The sequence below is a fragment of the Rhineura floridana genome, chromosome 8 (assembly GCF_030035675.1).
Source record: "Rhineura floridana isolate rRhiFlo1 chromosome 8, rRhiFlo1.hap2, whole genome shotgun sequence".
Lineage (NCBI taxonomy): Eukaryota > Metazoa > Chordata > Lepidosauria > Squamata > Rhineuridae > Rhineura > Rhineura floridana.
This window is the reverse complement of record NC_084487.1, coordinates 80,574,263-80,597,442: the sequence shown is the minus strand read 5'-3', so window position 1 is coordinate 80,597,442 and position 23,180 is coordinate 80,574,263. Positions and strand designations below refer to the sequence as shown.

The following is a 23,180-nucleotide window of genomic DNA, read 5'->3' as shown; positions in this document are numbered from 1 at the left end:
AGCTTCCCATCCTTCGCGGGAGAAATGTAGTTATAAAAAAAATCAGGAAAAGCAAAGTTACATAAACCATCATAATTAAAAAATAGTTGGTGAAAGAAGACAAGCCAGAGAAGAAAAAGAGTGAGAAGCGGCAAAACAATCCCTCTTCTTTCATCCTACTGTTGTGACCGGCACTCAAGTCCCACAACGGGGTGGAGACCTGCGTCGCGGCGGAAGAGGAGGAGGAGGCGAACAATCGCGATGCTGGCGAGGTTTGCTGGGTTGTTAAAAGAAATCCGAACTGCAAAGAAAATGGCCCCAATTCAAAAAAAGAAAAGAGCAGCCAATCCAGAAAGGCCAAAAAAAACCCAGTAAGATGTCGTAGCAAAGCCCGGTGGATCAGCTACCGCCCGCTCTCAGTCCTGCGGGTAGCAGCTGCTTTGTGACTCCGCCCGCCTCCGCTCTTCAGACTTTCACGTAAAGTCTCCTCTCAGGGGAAGTGAGAGACCAGTGAAGTCCTCCTCACCCCTCCTCTCGTTCGTTCACTCGTAACATGAACTGGCCGCCGCCTTCTACTCTCCTGCCCCCTTAAACCGAGCTCGTCTCCGCTGACAGCTCCACGGGCACAAAATGGGGTTGCTCTTTCCGTGGGCGCCGCCATTTTGTGAAGAGCTGGCTAAGCGGCCGTTGGTATTGGTGGTGCCGCCGCAGAAGCAGCCTCGTTCTGATAACAGCGGCAAGGCAGGCGCGCTGAAACGGCTTCTGGGGTCTGTAATGGTTGAATAAAATGACCCCCTCCAGGGAATCCCCAGCTGACGGTTACGTAAGGGACCGTAGGAAATTGCTGTGCTTAGCAATGGAAGCCCTTCTACGCAATTTGACTATCCTTGCCTCTGCTGCTCCCGCCACCGCAGTATCTGAAGCAAGGAAACTGACTCACCTCTGCCAAGTACCAGTCGCTTGTGGGAGGGAGACCCCTAGTTTTTGAGTCATTCGAGGACTGTTTACAACTCTCCCTCCTGAGTGGAGGACGAGTAAGTCTCTGTTCCCCTAAGGCACTGAACGCTTGCTCAAGTGGTGTTGAGTTTTGAATCTTTCTGCAAATACTATTACTTCAAATGGAAGGGGGAATCATTTTCTTTAAATTGCAGCCGTTCGAATTAGGGAGGTATTGTGGATAAGTATAACTTTTCACCAGCAATGTCCGGAGGAGAATTAAGGGCAGATTTAAAATGCTGAGAAATAATCCCAAATAGGGGATTTTGTCCTCTTCCCAATAATGAATATGACCTGGAGGGCAGGTTTTACCAACCATCTTTACATCTCTGTCTCTCGGTATTCATGCTGAAACTGCAATCCAGCTGAAAGAAAAACAATCTTAGATTTTAATTTCCAGAAGTAATTCAGTACATGGCATAAAGGCAATATGGATTTCCTTGACAGGCTCACTGGATGCCATAACGTGTAATCGATTTTTAAACAGAACTCTGCTAACTTTAGTCACCAGATCTCAAATTTGGTAACATTATGATGTAGGACTGGGTTTCCAGTTTATTGCATGAGAGGGAAAGATGCCCTTAGCCTCAAATATTCATCTAGCATCTTTATTCTAAGGGAAAGGACAGGCACTACCTATATTACAATTTTTACATGTCAGTGACATTTTTTAAAATCAACCCCTCTTCTGGAGTATAATTTATTTTATGGGCCTGTTCCCCATTCTGTTTTGAGCAGGAAAAGAACCATGATTGAGAAATGGGAAATAATTCAAATTCCCAAGTATAGCAGAGTGTTTATCTGAAGTTTTACTCTGAGGCTGGGATATCTTATAATGTAGATTGATGATATTTCTTACCCAGTGGGAACAAAATGAAAGAATTTCCTTTGAATTGCACACATTCAGGTTTATAATTCTGACTCTGTAGTGTTGTGATCAGCAAATTATTATTGTTGTTACTATTTTTTTAACAAGTACTATCACATACTGAGCGCCAGTGTGGTGTAGTGGTTAGAGTGTTGGCCTCTGACCTGGGAGACCAGATTTCGAATCCCCACACAGCCATGAAGCTCACTGGGTGACCTTGGGCCAGTCACTGCCTCTCAGCCTCAGAGGAAGGCAGTGGTAAACCACCTCTGAATACCATTTACCACAAAAACCTCATAGGGTTGCCATAAATCGGGATCGACTTGAAGGCAGTCCATTTCATTTTCATCACATACTACACTCTTCCCCATGTCTAGTGAGAAAGCCCTACTGAATTAACTGGAACTTACTCCATGTATAGGATTTCAATCTAAGGATGGAAGTGAGGATCACACAAACCAGTGTCTCACCCATTTTGGAAATCAGGAATGGCTTATTTTCTTCATAGTGTAAACTGCACATCAATAGTATGAAACAAGTTACCAGAAATGATCAGAAACATTGTTTGGACAAGCATTTTTATACATAGTGTGGAGCACCAGCATACAACCCTCCCTCCCACACTGTAATCCTATCCATATTTATCTGGGAGGCAACAATGGCACTCACTTTTGAGTAGACATGTATTGGATTGTACTGAAAAATGGCAATTTTAAGCCTTGTAAAGTAAACAGAGACATCAGCATGTTTCAAATTTCATGATATCCTACCCTCTTATCACAGAATCAAAGAATAGTAGAGCTGGACGGGCAGTCCAACCCCCTGCTCAATGCAGGAATATTGCCCAGTCCAGACTCCAGGCCTGACACCTCTTGAACCCCCTTCCCCCTTATACCTCATATGTGCATGTACACACAAACCCATATCTTTCACCTGCTCCCCTAACAGCTATAATCTCTCATACCACCTGTTGTTTGGGGTCCTTACACATCCATTCTCCTTGTGCCATTTAATTTCCAGTCTCAGGTAGTACCCTGCAATACTCAAAATGCACAAAACCACGCCTCTCTTTTAGGGATTCTTGGGTCTCACAATCTATATTTGGGGTTAGGAAATCCTGAGCGTTATCACTAATGTCTGCAAAATTATTAGACTCTTCCCCACTGGTATGTCATTATTTTCTGTTTGAGAAACTTTATATATATATATAACATATATGGTGTAAAGTCTGTCATATACATGATGTATAAAAATAAGTGCTATATATACAAGTTATGATCAGGTATTACTTCTAGCATAATTTCCTCAGGAAATACATTTTCCCCACCTATATGATGTTCTTGATAAGTAAGACTGCACTTATAATACAACTTATATAATGCTTTTTAGGAGTTCAGAGTGTGTTACTTAGTTTATCTTACTGAGTGTTGCAACATCCCTGTAGGGTAGGCCAGCATTTGCCCTATTGCACATGAGCTGAGGCTGTGAGTTTGCCTAAATAGTGAATCCATGGCTGAGATGAAATCTGAACTGGGAAGATTTCCCAGCTTTACCATTATGATAGATTGACCAGCTACATACCAGTGACTCCAACAAGGAAGCCACATCTAAGTGGATGACGTTCTCATAATTTTTTAATATAAAATATTTGTATTAGTGAATCTTCAGAAGTCATCAGCTTCAGGAAACTTTTTAGATTTTTTTTAGATCACCCTGAATTGTAGAGGTTAGGGACTCTCATAAAATTACTTTAGGTCATATGTTATGTGATATTAGAAAATATGTACACATGTAAAATATAGTGTATCACAAAAATTTAGTATCACAAAAATTTAGGATGTTGAACGGTTTTCAAAATGAAAAATGCATTAAAGATTATTTTCCTCTTTTTCTTTTAAAAAGACTGTTCATATGGTTATACAAAACACTTAAGTCCCTCTTTTCTCCGGTTTTTATCTCCTTCGATAAACCTGAAAAGTACTTCTCGCTAAAGTTTGGGAAGAATGAAACATTTCCTCTGCCCCTAACCCTGGAACAACCGGTAGTAGCCGTTTCCAGCCCCCCACCCCTTTCCCCATCTCCTGCCTTTTCTCTTTCCGCCCGGCTTTGTGTGAAGTTTGCGGCACATTGCAGATGAGCCCTTAGCCGCGAGAGAAGCCTATTGTTCCCCGCCAGGAACTGCTTGCTGGCAGTGCAGCCTTTTGCCATTTCAGAGCTGCCTTTTGCAGTGCCTCGGCCGGCCTCTGGGGTTCGCTGTGTTGCGATCTCGCCCAGGCAGGAGCACGGCGGCCTCAGATCTTTTTGTCTGAGAGAGAAGAGAAGTGAATCCCGCTGCCGCCGCCGCCGCCGCCGCTGTACAGTGTGTGTGTGAGAGAGCGAGGGAGAGGGGAGATTTCATGGAGCCGCGTCTGTAATACACACACACACTGTCAGTACCTCACTCCAGCCTCCCCAACCCCCACTCTACCACAACACTAACCCAATTCATTGTGTGATCCAGCAGCACCATGTTGAGTCTCATGTGCAAGCTGGATCGGTTGGGTTTGTGGTGCTGAGAGAGGCAGGCAGGCAGGCAGCAGCAAGAATTACCAAGAGGTGCCCCTCTCCCTCCCTGTGTGTTGTGTGGAGACAGGACTCGTAATTACCACTCTCTCTGGGTTCCCTTTTTCCTTTTAAACTTTTCTTTCTTTTTTAAACAAGCCCCTCTCCATGGCTGATCCCCGGCCGAGCACAGGAACCTGGGTCTCTTAAAGGCAAGGAGGAGCCGCGGATTGTTGTTGTTTTTCTATTGGATTTTTTTTTTAAGGAGACAAAACCCAAACCTTTTTAAATCCGGGGGAAAATGGCAAATTCGACTGGTAAAAACCAACCCGATCACCGGAGAAAAGGACTCGCTTTCCTGGATGAGCTGCGGCAGTTTCACCACAGCAGAGGGTGAGGAAAATGGGGAGATGGAAGGGGATGGTGGCGGTGGGGGGAGGCTGTTTAAACCGACCGATTTTAACTTCCAGCCCCCTCCCTGAAGGACGAGGCGCCCCCCTGCGAGGGGAGAAAAGGGGGGCAGAGTTGACAAGTTGTTTTTGTCTCTCTTTCTCTTTTGGCAGGTCTCCTTTTAAGAAGATCCCCGTGGTGGGTGGGAAGGAGCTGGATCTTCACGCTCTCTACACCCGAATCACCACTTTAGGCGGATTTGGGAAGGTGAGTGGAAGTTTTAATTCTGCTTTCCCTCCCACTAACCTCTTCCCGAAACTCTTCTGATCATCGCGGGCAAAGGCGGTCGACGGGGGGGGGGGTCGGGATCTGTCCTTTTTCAAGCCGGATTGGGAAGGGGGGGAAGTGGAAGAAGGAAGCAGGCAAGGCAGGTTGGTGGCTTGGCCTTGTTGGTGAAGAGCTGAAAGGGGGGAGTTGGGGTTTGTAGAGTACAGCTTTCCCATGCCCCCCTGTCCCAGATTTTTGGCTAGTTCCCTCCTTTCCTTGAAAGAAGGGGAGTGAGAAAGGTTGTGTGTGTGAGGCAGTTTCTTCCGCTTGTGGTTGCTGCTCTGGGTATATGTGTGTGTCTCGCGAACAGAGAGAGAGAGTCTGAGTGCAGTTTTAGTGCAACTCAAAATTAGCGGGCATGTTTAACATCGATAATCGGCACGGAGCATGGGCTAGGAAATGATTCTCGCTGCCGTGGGGGGGACCAGGCGCTGCCCTCCAAGCCCTTTCCGGAGAGAAATAACAAAAGGGGCAGCCAAGACGGTGTGTAATCAAATAGCCATCTTTAGGCTTCAAGGCTAGGGACAGAAATGTAGGCCTCAAAAGAAAGGCCTCTCTGTGTCTATGGAGCTTGCGGAGGGGGAGACTCAGCGGGACGGTTCCCTTGCACCCACAGCCGGCGGGGGCGGCCCCCATCAAGACTTTCTTGGCTCATTTTCAACTTCTTTGGGTTTTAACGGACCGCGGGAGGATTTAAAAGCAGGCGACAGAGAGACTCCCGATTGGTTATTGTCCAGGCGGCGAGGACAAAAACAAACCTCTCCATACAGAATAAAACCTTTTTCTCACTCCCCAATAAAATAAATGTTGTAAAATACAAGGGGAGGAGCAAGATCGTATCGCCGGTGACTGTCAGCAAGAAATAGAGATCCCAGATCCAATCGAAATAAATCTATATCTTGATCAGAGTTGTTTCTTTCATGGCAGCCCTTCTGAGGGTCGCGATCAACGATGTTGTGTTTATGTGCGGTTTTGTGCATCTGAGTGTGTTGTTTTTGACAGGTATCTGAGAAGAATCAGTGGGGAGAAATTGTAGAAGAGTTTAACTTTCCCAGAAGTTGTTCTAACGCTGCCTTCGCTTTAAAACAGTATTACTTGCGGTAAGTGTTGATAAGGGCTACTGCAGCAGAAGTGTTGAGCATGGAATAGCATTTTGCTTTTCTTAGTATATAAAAATAAGTAATATCTTCGCCTTCATAAAAACCTGTTTTTGAAAAATTGCTGTTGTGTCTCTCATCAGTGAAAGGTGCCCTTTTCTTTTGTTTAAGGCTGTGATGGTTTTGGATTGTTTTATTTATTTATTTTACTTCTGCTTGGTGCCCAATGTGTACCAATAGTAAGAAGCATTTTATTGATTATTTAAAATGGATATCACAATAAGCCTGGCTATACTAAGGCTGAGCAAATTAACATTATAGCAACTTTGTTTAATTACATAATAATGAAGTAACATTGCTTGACTGCTTTTGGAGATGGAATGTTAATTTATAATTATGTATTTTTAAGAATGGGAGATGTAAACATTCTTTGTTATCAAAAGAGTGCTATTGCTCAAGGTATGTTTTTGGTTGCATATAAATATGGGTGGGGGCTGCATTTTTAAAATGTTGTCTTCAGTAAATGTAATTTTTTTCTGCAATCTAGCAATTTTAAATCATAAGTAGTTTAATGTATTATCTACTGGAAGTCCTAGATTTTTTTAAAAAAGAATGGAAGCAATTGTAATATGTTTTTGTCTTCATAATACAAATGAATATAAATGTAGCTTCCAAGTTTATGTCAAGGAATCTACATTTGTGAATTTTAGACATTTTCTTTAAACAAGTGTAATTTTTTGAGTTTTTAACATAAGATGTGAATTTTTTTCTGTCAGTATAGATAGGATTTGCTCTGTTTTGTGATAGAAAAGTTTTAATATTTAAAAATCTATCTGTAGGAGATTTAGCACAATGAATTAGGAAATGTAATTTGCACAGGTGCACTTTCTATTGGTTGTCCTAGATTGACTTCCAGTTTGAAGCAGTAGAGTTCACAGCAACAGTGTAGAAGTGGCTATTGAGTTACAAGGAAGTCTGGAAATCCTTAGGCAGAATAATTTGGAATATAAAGTTGTTGTATGCATGTTTGTGATGGCACATGCATTTGCTAAAATTAGACCATAAGAAATTTCTTCTCAAATGTGTGCATGTGTACCTGTAATTTATATCTTTGCTTTTAAAGGGTCTGGATAAGATTAACTGATGTTTTTAAGGATGCTTTGGGGAAGCACTGGAAAAAGCTAATAAAGATACAGTTAATCACAGAACATAGTACATACTTCTCTTGAGAATGAATAATAATTCTACCTTATTACTCAAGTTTCAACTGAAACTGCGGCCCAAGTTAAGTCTTATTAGGACTGCAGTCCTATAAGCCCCGTTGAACTAAGTGGCACTTATTTTTAAATAGACATATATAGGATTCCACTGTAACTCAATGGGAGGTAAGCATGTTTAGTGATGCATCAGATCATGCCATCTCTTTATTCATGATGTTCATTTCTAAACCCCCCTCTCTGGCATACTTAAGATCTAGTTTTGAATTGTTTTGGCTTTTTTGGGCCCTAGTTAAAATATATGTGTGCCTCTGTTTTCTTCAGTAATTTCAATAGGAAATCCAGGATTTGAACATTCCAAGGAGCAGCAATTGATTATATGTTCAATTCGATTAATAGGTTTTTATGTGCATCCTGCGTATGCCTGGCATGTATCTAGATATGTTATCATGCTCTAAATTTTTGTAAATATAATTATGTATTTGCTTGAATGACTTATTTCAGATGCTTGCATCCTTATCCCAAACTTGTTACTTTGAAGCAAGTCCTACTGAGTTGTGTGGGATTTACATATAATGTGTGTAGGCAGGGATGTTACCAAATTAACACTAGGAAATGACTGTGACCTCTTTACAGTATTTTTTGTGTGCAAAATATTGGCAAAAATGAACTTTATTTGCCGATGATCATATACTAACGTTACAAATATCAAAAATTGTTCTTGAATTTCTTTATACTGTCAATCTCACAGTACTTTTTAACTTCTTAAAAAAGGAAAAATTGAAGGATATTTTATTTTCTCAGTAGGTCTACTATGATCATCCTATAAGTAATGCAATTACTATTGTTTATAATTTATCTTTGTATTCATAGTCTGATTGACCTGGCTTTTAAACTCACTACCCTTTACCTATATTAGTTTCCTTCCTCATGCCCGATCACATATGTTGTGACTTTGTCTGTTATGGCTTTGCCTTGTGTAGATGTGTAAATCTGTGTGTTTTTTATCATGGTATATATTCGTTTGTAACTGCAGATTTTCAATCTAGAGGACTAACCTTTGTTTTACTAAAGTATTCATGAAAGATTGGATATTAGTCCACTCTTGAACACTCTCAGCATTATCAAGCCTCTTCCCCCCAACCCCACCATCCCAGATGTTTCCTTGTTGTTGTTTTTTGTTCTTAAGCTGAGCATGTTTGAAGGAGCCTTCCTGATTGAACTGTTTTGCCAGGTCCAAGTATATTGAACTGGTATGCTTAGCACCTGCAAGCCACAAGGTGACTAGTCCCCAAGGTGACTGCTGCTTGTTCATACAGACTTGTAGGATCAGTACGGGAGATACAGTTCAAGTAAGTGACTGCAGTGATAACCATGCTGCTAATAGGCACATTTTTGCTGAGGGACCTTTTTGAGGGACCATATTTGGTTTTGTGCTGCAGTCACTGAAGAATGTAATAAGTGCCACAACAACAAAAATGTCCCGATCCTTCAAGTGAATCCTTAAACAGATATTAGTTGAGGTCCTTGGCATTTATCTAAGAAGACCTTCACAGACATATGGCCTTATGTAAATTGTGGTGATAGATGTTGGCATTGCAAGCATGTTTAGAGTGAAATGGGAATAGAGGGCTTTGGTTTACATGTGATGCAGGCCTCCCCAAGGAGGAACAGACAATTGTTCAGGGAGTGTGATGGAGGAAGAGAATGAAAGTATCAAAAGAAAAATGGAGAAGCTTGAAGAAAGAAATAATAAGGAGAAAGATAAACCTCTATTCTGAGTTGTAGGAATATTAGTTTAAAATTGGCATTAGTACTCATAAAAGTAGTACCTGATCAGAAGACTTATGAAAGGTGGACTTGAGTTTGTATGTGCAAGAAGTTTTGTTTAAGAATTTGTTCTTAAGTGTTTCACATTTTTTAAAAGACACTAGATTAATATTTTCAATTAGTTATACAGCAGTGTGGTACAGTAGTGAACATATTGTGTTTATATATGGGAAACCCAGGTTCAAATTTCTGCTTCGCTATGGAAAAAATTGATTGGCTGTAAACAAGTTAATACATGTTAGCCAAACCTAGCCTCACAACAATCCTTGGAGGTAGGTTCTGCTCTGAGCTTTTTGGAGAACGAGTAGAATGTAACAAACAGATAATAGATAATGGTCTGCAAATGTTGGCTTGGCTTACTAATCAGCTATTATTTATGGTCGCTATCACTCCCTTCCCCTGCATGCTGTGGTATGCAAACGGGCTTGGGAGACAGGCAGAGTCTTCCTTCATGTATGTAGGATATGGAGAAGGTAAGAAGCAAAGAGTCTCTCTTCCTCTATTTGGAAGGGTCTTCTGCTGTTCTAACCTGCTCAAAACCTGCAGTGGAACTGAGAGCTCTGGGAATCTGTGTGCTGTTGGATTTCCACTTTGTCAGAGATCAAGCTGGTAAGTGGATTTGTGGATGCCTCTGAATAAGTAATGGAAAGATGGCTGACATCTTCTGTTTCAGAGCCACTCATCTAACTTACTTTCTCTGTCCCAAGATTCTCCCTGTAAAGGTTTGCAAACATGTGTAAATGGCTTCTGGGATATTGCTGCTCATGATAAGAGGGCATTTCCCATCACTCTTCTGTTTGTCTTGTACATTTATGTGGGCATCCAGCCACAGGTGTTTTTTCACCTGATGCTAAACAAAGTATTTGATATTAATAGGTGCCCAGATAGTTGTTCAGGTGACTTGGCCGCTGTACTCCACCCTCTTGTAACTTCCAGATTGGATTGTTACAATGCACTTTACACAGGGCTGCCTTTAATGATGACTCGGAAACTTCAACTGTTTCAAAATACAGTGGACAAATTACTAGCTGGGGATGTTTTTAAAACTCATATAACCCCTGTTCTAAAACCGTTGTATTGGTTGCCAGTTCATCTTCAGGCCTAATCTAAGGTGCTCACACTAGTGTTTAAAGCCCTAAACAATTTAGGCCCCAAATATCGGAGATACTGCCTCCTTGCCTACAGATTCTCTCAGGAGTTAAGATCAGTAGACCGGCCCTCTTAGTAGTTCCATTACCCTCAGAAGTTCAGGGGATGGTGGCCCAGGAGAGGGCATATTCTGTGGCAGCCTCTTAAGTTGTGGAATTCTCTCCCCACAGAGGTGTGACTGGCACCTTCACTGTGTAGCCTTTGTCATATGCTGAAGACATACTTCTTTACCCTGGCCTTTGACACTTGAGATTTATGTTGTAGGACCCACCCTATTCTTTTGATTGTGAATTGTTTTAATTGATTATAATGTATTTTTACATTGTTGTAACCTGCCCTGAGACCTTATAGTGAGGGGCGGGTAAGAAATCTTACAATAATAAAGATGCCAAGGTGACCAGGTGCCTTTTCCAGCTCTAGTGACAGGCAGCCTAAAATATATGAGGAAGCATGTGCCAATATGCTGTTAGTTACTCATAGGTCAAGATTTCTAACACTTCTAAGGAAAGTAGTTATAGGTTAGAATATCAGATACCTTAATTAAAAAATAACAGGTGCAGCACAAGCCTATGTATGCCTACTCAGAAGTAAGCCCCACTGTGTTCAGTGGGGCTTACTACTTAGAAAATAGGTATACACACCTGAGAGTAAGTCTCATTGAACACAGTGGAGCTTATGTCTGAGTAGATATGTCTAGGCTTGCACAGTTCATTGTTTAAAGTGGTACTCCAGTATTTCAAGAGTGTGAACTTCCATAGCCTAGAGTTGTATACTGTCATCATATACTAAAAAGGATTGAACAATAACAAACAAAGAAGGGCAGTTATTTGAATTTTAAACGGAAACACTGCAGTGGAATTTTCATCTTAAAGTGGTATACCATAGTGTTTTCCATCAGGTTTTGTAAGAAAGAAGGAATCCACATTACCTATTGAGACACTGGTTTGCACAGTCAAAGCTTCATGTTCATTCCTGTTCTGCACTCTGACATGCTTTCTACCCATCCAAGTTAATGAATTTCAGGACAGTCATTTTGAGGTCCTTGATGAAATGAGCAGGCAGGTTAAAACATTCACTCACAGGTGTTTCTGTTCCTTATATCAGATTCATGGCTGCCATCTTTTCATAAGCAGGAACTGGTCTGAACTGTGTAGATTACAGCTGGATACAGTTGATAAAATATCACCACAAAACATTTGTAGCATGGCATGCAAAGGAACCCTGGATACTGTAGATTGCATTACTAGGTCCTGTAGCAATGTTCCCAGTGTCAATAAAAAGGTCTATCTGGCACCTTTGGTTCTTGCCTTGATGCATGTGGCCTGGTTTGCATGCAACATAAGCCATGGTTTAGCAAACCACACATTAACTACAGTTGTCCCACAAACAATCAAACTAATCAAGGCTTGTTTCTCCAAAGCTTGGTTTGTTTTCCAGATGCTGTTGTGCCTTTGTAGCTCAGTAAGCATCTGGATGGGATGTCCAAACAAATCATGGTTATGGAAGGGTGTTGGATTGTAATTAGGGTTGCCAGGCTCAGGGCCTGAGACTGATCCTGTATCTTTAGGAGAAGAGAAAGTCATCCAAGTGCAGGTGTTCTTGCAACTCTGTAATGGGAAAAACCACAAGGTGGAATTCTCCCTTCCCCCTCCACAACTTTTAAAGATACAGAAGACCTCTTGGTTGCCAGGCTCGGCCTCCAAGAGGTCTTCTGTATCTTTAAAAGTTGTGCAGGGGGAAGGCAAAATTCCACCTTGCGGTTTTTCCCATTACAGGGTTGCAAGAACACCTGCACTTGGATGACTTTCTCTTCTCCTAAAGATACAGGATTAGCCTCAGGCCCTGAACCTGACAACCCTAATTGTAATGCTGTGCTGTAATTAAAACAAACTAAGCTTCCTAAGCCAACAACCTACCATAAGTTCAGACTGTTGTTTGTTTGGCTATAAACAAACCATAGGTAAGCTGCTGAGCAGGGTTTGGATGATCAAACATGCAATGGCTTAGTTTTATGTGTGAAACACCAGTACCTGCAATTGTTGGGTTGCCAGGGAGGAGTGTTGGAAGTTGGGTAGCTGTTTCTAGACTGTCATGGGCTTTTCAATGAATGATTCTGTCAAGGTATCCCCACTCTCAAGGATGGGCTGTAGATCATTTATGATTCTCTGCAGCTCCTCTTACTTGGAGTTGTGTAGGTTTTCAAAGGGAGTCCCATTATGTTTCTTAATTTGCTTTGGAGATGTACTTTTCAGGCTATTATTCTGGCCTTTGGATTTTTTGTTCACTATTATATTTTGGGAGAGCCAGTGTGGTATAGTGGTTAGAGTGTTGGACTACGACCTGGAAGACCAGGGTTCGAATCCCCACACAGGCATGAAGCTCACTGGGTGACCTTGGGCCAGTCACAGCCTCTCAGCCTCAGGGGAAGGCAATGGTAAACCCCCTTTGAATACTGTTTACCATGAAAACCCTATTCATAGGGTCGCCATAAGTCAGGATTGATAGGGTCGCCACAAGTCAGGATTATGGTACTTGAGACTTGAGAATGTTTCTTCCAAGTATTTGTCATTTGGATCTGAACTACTCATTATATATCATTATTTGATAATGTGCTATGGATAATAATTGGTGGCATGGAAGTAGGTGTGAGTAGTCAGTTTCTGTATGAAGTGGTCCTCAGCTGACCTTTTGTACGGTAGATCCAGAAAATGTTGTGTGGAATAGATGAAGCTGAAGATGACTACAGGATGTCAAGAGGTGATGTTTTGGTGATATTTCTTAAACTGTTCCTCACTATTAGTTCAAGTGATGAAGACATCGTTGGTGTATCTAAGGTATGCCAGTGGGTTAATTGCTAGCTAATCAGAACATATACTTCACACTCTGTTATGAACACGTTGGCATGTGGTATTATACATATGCCCATTGTGGTGCCATGAATATGTAGGTATGGGGTATTTCAACTTAAAACAGTAGTGTGTAAAGAAGATGAAATGTGAATGTTTTGAGATGGTGATGACTATATTTTTTTGTCAGGGTTAGTAATCACGTATAGTCCATCATCATTGGGATTTTTGTATATAACAGTTCTATTTCCACAGTTGTTGGGATGGTTTCCTGTAAATGGAAATGGACAGCCTTCAAATCAATCCCGACTTATGGCTACCCTATGAATAGGGTGTTCATGGTAAGGGATATTTAGAGGGGGTTTACCATTGCCTCTCTCTGAGACTAGTCCTTCCCAGCTGACTAGGGCCTGCTCAGTTTGCCACAGCTGCACAAGCCAGCCCCTTCCTTGTCTGCAACTGCCGCTGGGGGGCAACTGGGCTCTTTGGGACTACAGGAATACCCCGCTATACAGACCTTCACTTAACGGACACTCGCTTTTACGTACTCCATACTCCACCATGCCCCTGTTTACATACGCTTGCTTCACACTTATGGACACTTAACGGTGCGTGGGGGTGGAAATAGACGCGATCGCGCCACCGCAAATCAGCTGGGAGGCGCGATCATGATCAGCTGAGAGGCGTGGCAGCGCAGCAGCAGAGGCTTTAGCGCGGGGCTTTGAGGCTCCTCATGAAGGAGAGGTAAAAAAAAGTTTTAAAAGGTAGTGCTTCACTTTAAGGACATTTTCGGTTTACGTACTTGCTCGGGTCCCACTGAGTACGTTAATGTGAGGTATTCCTGTATGCAGCTTGCCCACAGCTGCACAGGTGGCAGGGCACGTAACCCCTGAGTCACTCACTGGGAGGGTGATCTTTAGCTGGCCCTTTACACCCAGGAGGCACGAGCGGGAATTTGAACTCACAGACTCTGGACTCCCAGCCAGGCTCTCCTCCCCACTGTGCTATACAAGGTTTCCTGTAGAAGTTCCCTAATAGAGTTGAATTTGTTAAGGAAGTGTGTGGTGTCTTTAAAAAGCTTGTTTTGGCAATAATTATGAAAACCAGAGTCTCAATAGGGTCTATGGATTTATTTCATATTGTAAAACCTGTTGAAAGAAATTAAGGGGTATCATTTTAAAATGATGCTGGTGAGTCATTTACTAGTAACATTTTAAACAACTGCTCTTACATACTTGTCATTGTTCAGTCCATCTCACCGTTGACAAAGTTGGCTTTACCATGCAATCCTATGATCTCAGCAAGCTTGCAGCCAATTTACATCCACATAATTTCACTTAACATGTAATGTAGTCAGAATCATATGCAAAGAATAAAACCAAACAAACTTTGGATATAGAAACTTTGGCAGCCACCTGTGGGTCCATGGCACTCAGCAATCACAAATGAGCATGCTAATGACACTCCTATATTAACCATACATGGACCGAACCAGTCTGTACATAGTGATGGAGAAATGCCTCCGTATCGTGCTCCATCTCGCCCTATACCCACTCACACAACACTACTACTGCCAACTCTCGGTAATAAACACCAGCCATAACAAAGTGAATGCTTTCACTGAAGGGCATTGGCAAGGGAGTGGGTTTTGAAAGCAGGGCAGATGACTAGAGTTGCCAGCCTTCTTACCCCAATAGGGTTGCTGTCCCTTTGAAAGCTGCATAATAGACAGAGGAGGAGAGGAGCAAGTGTTATTTAATTGCTGCCTCCCCATGCTGGGTTTGGTTTCACCTGTTACATAAGAGACTGTCAAACATCTTGCAAAGTTATGTAGCTAGAACATGAAAGTTGGCAGTCCCACAGAGGAACAGCTGAACTTGTGCAGTCTCTGTTGCTGGTCTTGCTATAGACCTCACTTGTTGTTTTTATGACACTGGAGGTGGGAAGCATCCTTTCCTCTTCACCTGTTGGAATGCTGCTTATGGGGAGGTAAAACTAGAGACAGAAGGACAAGTTTAATGATCAGCAGCTGCAACATACAGTCTTGTCTAAGATTCTCAATAGGTGTTAATGAGTGATGGTTAATGAGTGTTGCCACCTAGGCTTTTTCAATGCCTTTGCCTCAGCCTCCCTTTCTCTGTTGGGGAGACCTCTCCCATGGAAGGAGTTGTGCATGCCCATTTGTTCTGCTGTGAAGCTGCAGGGCAAAAGTGGTTATGAGTGTTTGGGCAGTAGTAGCAGTGATTGGACTGGAGGTGCTGGCATTATCCCCACCCCTTTAAGAACATAAGAAGAGGCTGCTTGGATCAGGCTAGTGGCCTGTCTAATCCAGCATCCTGTTCTTACAGTGGCCATGTTAAGAGTGTTGGACCATATTCATACCACACATATATCCCACTATTATTTCACTTTGAACAGTCATGGCTTCCCCTAAAAGAATCTTGAGAAGGGTAGTTTGTGAAGGGTGCTGAGAGTTGTTAGTAGACCCCTGTTCCTCTCATAAAGCTACAATTCCAATTTAAACACTCTTGTAATTGTAGCTCTGTGAGGAGAACAGGAGTCTCCTAGCAACTCTCAGCACCCTTCACAAGCTACCCTTCCCAGGATTCTTTGAGGGAAGCCGTGTCTGTTTAAAGTGAAATAAGAGTGAAATAAATGTATGGTGTGAATGTGACATCGGACTATGGCTTGGGAGACCAGGGTTCAAATCAGCCATGAAGGTCACTGGGTGACCTTGGCTCAGTCACTGTCTTGTAGCCTAACTTGCCTCAAGGGTTGTTGTGAATATAAAATGGAGAGGGGAGAATCATGTACACCACTTTGAGCTCCTTGGAGGAAAGGTGGTATATAAATGTAATAAATTAGATACCTATAGGAAACTGCAAGCAGAACCTAAGCACAAGAGAGAGCATTCTCCCGTCCTCTGGTTTCCATCAACTGGTATTGAGAACCAACTGTGGAGGCAGAGCATAGCTATCATGGCTAGTAGCCATTGGTAGCCTTATCTTCCTTGTATTTTTCTAATCCTCTTAAAGCCATCTAAGTCGGTGGCTATCACTTCCTCCTGTGGGAGTGAATTCCATAGTTTCATGAAGAAGTACTTTTGTTTGTCCCGAATCTTCCAACATTCACCTTCATTGGATGTCCATGAGTTCTAGTGTTACGAGATAGGCAGAAAAACTGTTCTCTATTCACTTTTTCTACGGCATGCATAATTTTATACATTTCTGTCATATCACCTCTTACTCTCCTTTTCTCAATAAACTAAAAAGCCCCAAATGCTGCAACCTTTCTCTGTAGGGGTAGCACACTCCATGCACTTTCTGCACAGTGCACAGGGTGCACACATCCTTGTATCTCCTCAGTGGGAAACACTGCAACCAACCGTTAAACAATCAGTGTAACCAAGACACAGTTTTCATGGGGGAGGGTGGGGAAAAGCAGACGAAAGAGAGGAAGACATTTTCAGCAATGAAAATTCCAATCATGGACTCCTTGCTTACCTGTGTAGGGCACCCTTTCTCCATAGTTGTTATATTCAGAATTTTCCTTTGTGTGCTTGATGTGAGGCCAGAGAGATAGAGCCCCATGCTGTACATCATCCTGAATTATGGGCTGTCTCCAGAAGGAGTTTATATAGTGGTTTGGGTGTGCTATGATTACAGTACAGGGTTATTTGGAATCCTGTGCTTTGTTGCAGTAGTGTGCGCAGAATGAGAAGGGCAGTGTGAGTTCAGTGGGGGTGTTTTCAGTCAGGTAACTTCTTGCTGGCATAACCTTTTACCAGTGTAGTGACCAGGAGTGGGGTCTGATGGAGTTTAAGATTCAGAGTAAGCCGGCTCCTTCCCTGACATACCCTTAATGCTACCCTTATTTGGCCTTCCATTGGTGGAGCAAGCAGCAAGAATTTGTTGATGTGTCCTGTCATTATGTCTGCATCAAGACCCCACACTTCAGCCAATGTAAGGTGAACATAGGCTTGTGCCCTTGGTATACAACAGCTCGTGCTCTGAAATGAGTTGGTCTTTAAGTAGACCACATCTTTTAAAAATTAGATAAATGACCACGTATTAAGGGGACTCTGAACTTTGATATTTTAATTGTGTTTAAACTAATGTTCCCAACTTTGCTTTCATTGGTAGGTGCTTAGAATGAGAAGAACTGGCATAGGTGCCAGCTTAATATCAAAATATTTCAGACTGATCTGTGTTTGTGTATATATGAAAAATTATCATATTATAATACGTTGGGAATATGAGACTATGGAAGCAAAAACCTCACTGAAGTTTCAACACATTCCTGCATATAGATGATTTTCCTTTCCTTCCTCTCTTTGTGTGTGTGTGAGTGAGTGAGTGTTTGTTTTAATGTGAACAAGCTTTTTTCTTGTCAGTTGCATTATCACTAGTGGGTTTCAGCTTTATTTAAAAATGTATGCAGAAGATTGGACACTCCCAACACTTTTTAAAAACTCAGTTATAAGTTGTTTCCCACCTAAAGTTAAACAAAAGAAGTCATGTTTGAATATATTGCTTTGAACTTCCTGGCTGATGTGGTAATTTTTATGATTTGTGGATGTGTAGTGAGCAGTCAAAAGCCAAAGTGCCAATAACCATTCATAGACTTTGTTTGTTGTTGTAGTGATCTGAGCCCCCGCAGCAGTTAATATCATTCCTCGAGTGGACTGTAGGTTTGATGTTTAAGCTTTAGTCAGTTATATTAATAAAGTGAATTTCAAATACTTCTGTATGGACATTTGACAGTGTTAATGAAATATTTTAAACAAAAAAATGACCTTGTATACTGATGAAAATCAAGTTTTTACATTTTTTGTTATGGTAAAACATGTATAGCATGGGAATGTGAAGGCTGGCTGCAAGGCGTCAGGATTAAACATGTTTTTGTGTTTGTTTTTATCTGATGATTATTAAGGTCCAGCCCTATAAAGAGTTGTTAACTTATTCATGCATGAAGCTCTGTTTCTGGGCTTTCAGGTGAGAATAAGAGTCTGCCGAAGAATAGTTTGATTATCAGGTTCTGATTCATTAGGTACACATTTTTAATGTTATGAAATGGCACAATTGTACCAGCAATTGTCTGATGGCTAGAGTGTTGACTGCTTGCTTTATTAAGTTAATGCTTTGCATTTTGGTGTTATATTAACTCCCCTTGATATGGATAGGATTCTTTGTAGTTGCCACTCCTCCTTCTTGTCATGAAAGGCCATGTATAGTACAATTGCATTGGTATTGTTACTTTCTTGAGTTGTCACAGCAGTACATTGTCCCAAACATTTGCTGTGCCTAGTGCAAAATTGCATCAAGTGCTGTGCTGTGCTGGGGAAGGAGGCCCTTCATACTTAAAACTATTCAACTTGGATTGGACCAGTAACCTGTAGTCTGAATTTATCTTCTGAACTTGTAGTGCAAAACATATGCTTATATCACAACAACCACTGCTGCATCCTTAGAGAGACAATGGGGACAAAACTAAGTAGTTCCACCCTGACTGATTTAAAAAAAAAAAACCCTAGGGAAATCCCAGTGCTTCAGCTCCTAGCTTTGGAATTCTGGAAGCCTTAGGATAGAAACCAGCTTTACTCTTCCCCAAAAGCAAAAAAGATGCAATTTTGCACTAGCACGAGAAATGCTTGAGACACTTTACTGCTGTGACAACTCAAAGTTAGGATGCTGCATTGATGCAACAGTTCAAGACAGTGTAACAAAAGTTGCCTTCTCCCAACAGATATATCAAAGCAACAGTACCAAAGCTTCTTTGTTGTAGGTGGGACCAGTTTTCACCACCAGAGGAAGCAGACATGGGCGTCTACTTGTGCTGGCTATCCTGAGCCTACTCCTATGCTCTGCAAAAGAACTGGGATGATACGTGGAAGTTTGATTAAATATAAAGAAACAATTTTAGGGTTGGGAAGGGATTGTATTAAACCAGCTGTGTGGCCTTGGAGCAGGAGTGGCTAACTTGTGGCCCTTCAGATATTGTTGGACCACAGCGCTTAGCGTCCTGGGCTCGGTCCTGGGCCCAGTGCTCTTCAACATTTCTATTACCAACTTGGATGAGGAGGTACAGAGCATGCTTATCAAGTATACCAACTTTCTACCAACTTTGGTTGGTGGCCCAGCTACGTCCGTCCCTATCTGGACAGAGACAACCTTGCTTCAGTTGTTCATGCTCTGGTAACCTCTAAATTAGATTACTGTAATGCGCTCTACGTCGGGCTGCTTTTGAAGACAGCTCGGAAGCTGCAGCTTGTGCAAAATGTGGCGGCCAGACTGTTAACAGGGACCCGGCGGTCCGAACATATAACACCGATTCTGGCCTGCTTGCACTGGCTGCCTATATGTTTCCGGGCTCGATTCAAGGTGCTGGTTTTAACCTATAAAGCCCTACACGGCTTGGGACCACAGTACTTGATGGAACGCCTCTCCCGATATGAACCTACCCGTACACTTCGTTCAACATCAAAGGCCCTCCTCCGGGTGCCCACTCAGAGGGAAGCTCGGAGGGTGGTGACAAGAAAAAGGGCCTTCTCAGTGGTGGCCCCCGAACTGTGGAACGAACTCCCTGATGAGGTACGCCTGGCGCCAACACTATTATCCTTTCGGCGCCAGGTTAAAACCTTCCTCTTCTCCCAGGCATTTTAGTATTTTAACATTTTAGCTTTTTAGTATTCTGTATTTTTAGCATTTTGTATTTTAGTATTTTTAACATGTTTAAACTGTTTAATATGTGGTTTTAGTTGTATTGATGTTTGTGTTGTACACCGCTCAGAGAGTTTTGGCTATGGGGCGGTATAGAAATTTAAATAAATAAATAAATATATATATATATATGCAGATGATACAAAATTGGGTGGCATAGCTAATACCGTGGAAGACAGAAAGAAAATTCAAAGGGACATTGATATGCTGGCGCATTGGGCTGAAAACAGAATGAAATTCAACAGGGATAAATGCAAAGTTCTACACTTAGGAAAAAGAAACCAAATGCACAGTTATAAGATGGGGGATGCTTGGCTAAGCAATACGACATGTGAGAAGGATCTTAGAATTGTCATTGATCACAAGCTGAATATGAGCCAACAGTGTGATGTGGCTGCAAAAAAGGCAAATGCTATATCAGGCTGCATTAACAAAAGTATAGTTTCCAAATCACGTGAAGTATTAGTTCCCCTCTATTCAGCACTGGTTAGGCCTCATCTTGAATACTGCATCCAGTTCTGGTCTCTGCACTTCAAGAAGGATGCAGACAAACAAACAGGCTCAGAGGAGGGTAACAAGGATGATTAGGGGACTGGAAACAAAACCCTGTGAGGAGAGACTGAAAGAACTGGGCATGTTTAGCCCGCAGAAGAGAAGACTGAGGGGAGATAGGATAGCACTCTTCAAGTACATGAAAGTTTGTCACATAGAGGAGGGCCAGGATCTCTTCTTGATCGTCCCAGAGTACAGGACACAGAATTAATTGGCTCAAGTTGCAGGAAGCCAGATTTCAACTGGACATCAGGAAAAACTTCCTAACTGTTAGAGCTGTACGACAATGGAATCAATTACCTAGAGAGGTAGTAGGCTTTCCGACACTGGAGGCATTCAAGAGGCAGCTGGACAGCCATCTGTCGGGAATGCTTTGATTTGGATTCCTGCATTGTGCAGGGGGTTGGACTTGATGGCCTTATGGGCCCCTTCCAACTCTCCTGTTCTATGATTCTGTGACCCCTGACCATTGATCATGGTAGCTGAAGCTGATGGGAGTTGGGAGTTCCAACAATATCTGGAGGACTACAAATTACCCACCTTGCCTTATCAAGAATAAGTGTAATTTGCTTTAGTTCCAAAAAAATTAATCTTTCTTTTATACCTGTGGCAATATATGCAAATTTATATTTTAGCCTTTTAGGGAAATAACTTAAAATATAAATACTGAATTATTATAGTTGAAATTATTTCTAGTCATAGCTTGCCGTATAAAAGTAAGGAAAAATGAGATAAAACTAAGAAAGCTGGGGGAGATATAATAATAGTAAAAATGAGAGAATTAAACTGAGGACATTGTGATAAAATTCTTCAGTATAGGGGATTAGATTTGGTGAGTTAGAAATATCTAGTCAAAGGAACTAAGTTTTAAATGTACAAAATTAAATCCTGATTCTTTGATGAGCCCCTGCATCATGCAGATGTCCATATAAAAGAGATTGTAGGTCCGTATGCTCATGATGTAAGAATGGAAAACAGTAAATATACAGTGCCTTGCAAAAGTAATCAGACCCCTGACCAATGCTGTCATATTACTGAATTACAAATGGTACATTGTATTTTTTGTTTTGTACGATATTTTATTTTGAAACACTGAAACTCAAAATCAATTATTTTAAGGCGACATTGGTTTTATGTTGGGAAATGTTTGTAAGAAACATAAAAAACTGAAGTATGTTGCTTGCATAAGTATTCAACCCCTGTGCTGTGGAAGCAGTTTACAGAGATGAAAGAAATTGCCATATTGACACAATTACCTTACCATTGGCTTCCACCTGTGAACCATTAAAGTTGCTGTCACATTGTCAGGATAAAACCCCCACTGTTGAAGGATCGTTGGTCAGGCTGCGGATCTGAAGGAAAATGAAGACCAAAGAGCATTGTGCAGAAATGAGAGATGTAATACAAATACATAGATTAGGAAAATGGTATAAAATAATATCCAAGTGTTTTGATATTCCAGTGAGCACAGTTGGATCAATAATCAGAAAGTGGAAGCTGCATCACTCCACCCAGGCACAGCCAAGAAAAGGCCATCCCTCAAAACTCAGCAGTTGAACAAGGAGACTTGTGAGACAAGCCAGAGAGTCACTTTGAAAGAACTACATTCAGTGGTTGGGAGTGGAGAAATGGTGCACCAGTCAACCATATCTGGCCTGTATGAGAGAGTGGCAAGAAAGAAGACATTACTCAAAAAGTACCATCTGAAAGCACATCTGGAGTTTGCCAAAAAGCATGAGTGCCCCAGCTGCAATGTAGGAAAAGGTTTTATGGTCAGATGAGACCAAGATAGAGCTTTTTGGTCAAAACTCAAAGTGCTATGTGTGGCAAAAACCTAACACTGCCCATGCCTCAAGACATACCATCCCTACAGTTAAGTGTGGTGGTGGCAGCAGCATGCTCTGGGGATGCTTCTCATCAGCAGGGACTGGGCATCTTGTTAAAATTGAAGGAAGAATGGATGGAGCAAAATACAGGGAAATACTGCAAGAGAACCTGCTTCAGTCCACTAAAAAACTGAAGCTTGGGAGGAAATCCACTTTTCAGCAGGACAATGATCCCAAGCACAAGGCCAAAGCAACATTGGAGTGGCTCAGGAACAAAAAGATGAATGTCCTATAGTGGCTCATTCAAAGTCCTGATCTCAATCCCACTGAGAATCTGTGGTGCTTTTTGAAAATTGTGGTCCACAAGTGACATCCTACCAACCTGAACAACCTAGAGCGAATATGCAGAGAAGAATGGGCCAAAATCCCGCCAACACTGTGTGCAGAGCTGGTACGTACCTACCTGCTATTATTGCAGCGAAAGGTGGCTCTACCAAATATTAATGGGGGGGGGTTTAAACACTTACGCAAGCAACATGTTTCAGTTTTTTATGTTTCTTATAAACATATCCCAACATAAAACCAATGTTGCCTTACAACAATTGATTTTGAGTGTAAATGTTTCAGAATAAAATATCATGCAGAACAAAATTACAATGTACCATTTGTAATTCAGTAATATGAGAGCATTGGTCAGGGGTCTGATTACTTTTGCAAGGCACAGTATTTGGGTTTTTTAAAATGCCATAACTGCTTTGATGTGTGCATACACATCATAAAAACAACCCCATATTTGCCCGGTAGCAAGATTTTAGGAGTCAACATAGAGATTTGTAAAACCAT

General features: G+C 41.8%; 1 protein-coding gene across 3 annotated transcripts in view; it reads left to right on the top strand.

Annotated features, from left to right (window-relative positions):
- The first annotated feature begins 251 nt into the window (after window positions 1-251).
- Window positions 252-23,180, top strand: part of ARID2 (AT-rich interaction domain 2) — a 143,619-nt gene continuing 120,690 nt past the window's right edge. The window contains exons 1-4 of one of the 3 annotated variants that reach the window (XM_061639890.1): window positions 252-1,013; window positions 4,544-4,777; window positions 4,948-5,041; window positions 6,104-6,201. In XM_061639890.1, coding sequence (XP_061495874.1) covers window positions 4,686-4,777; window positions 4,948-5,041; window positions 6,104-6,201 — 284 coding nt within the window. In that variant the 5' untranslated portion in view covers window positions 252-1,013; window positions 4,544-4,685. Of the gene's footprint in view, window positions 1,014-4,543; window positions 4,778-4,947; window positions 5,042-5,164; window positions 5,206-5,315; window positions 5,585-6,103; window positions 6,202-23,180 lie in introns of those variants that run through there. The other 2 variants (XM_061639892.1, XM_061639891.1) reach the window with 2 other exon arrangements.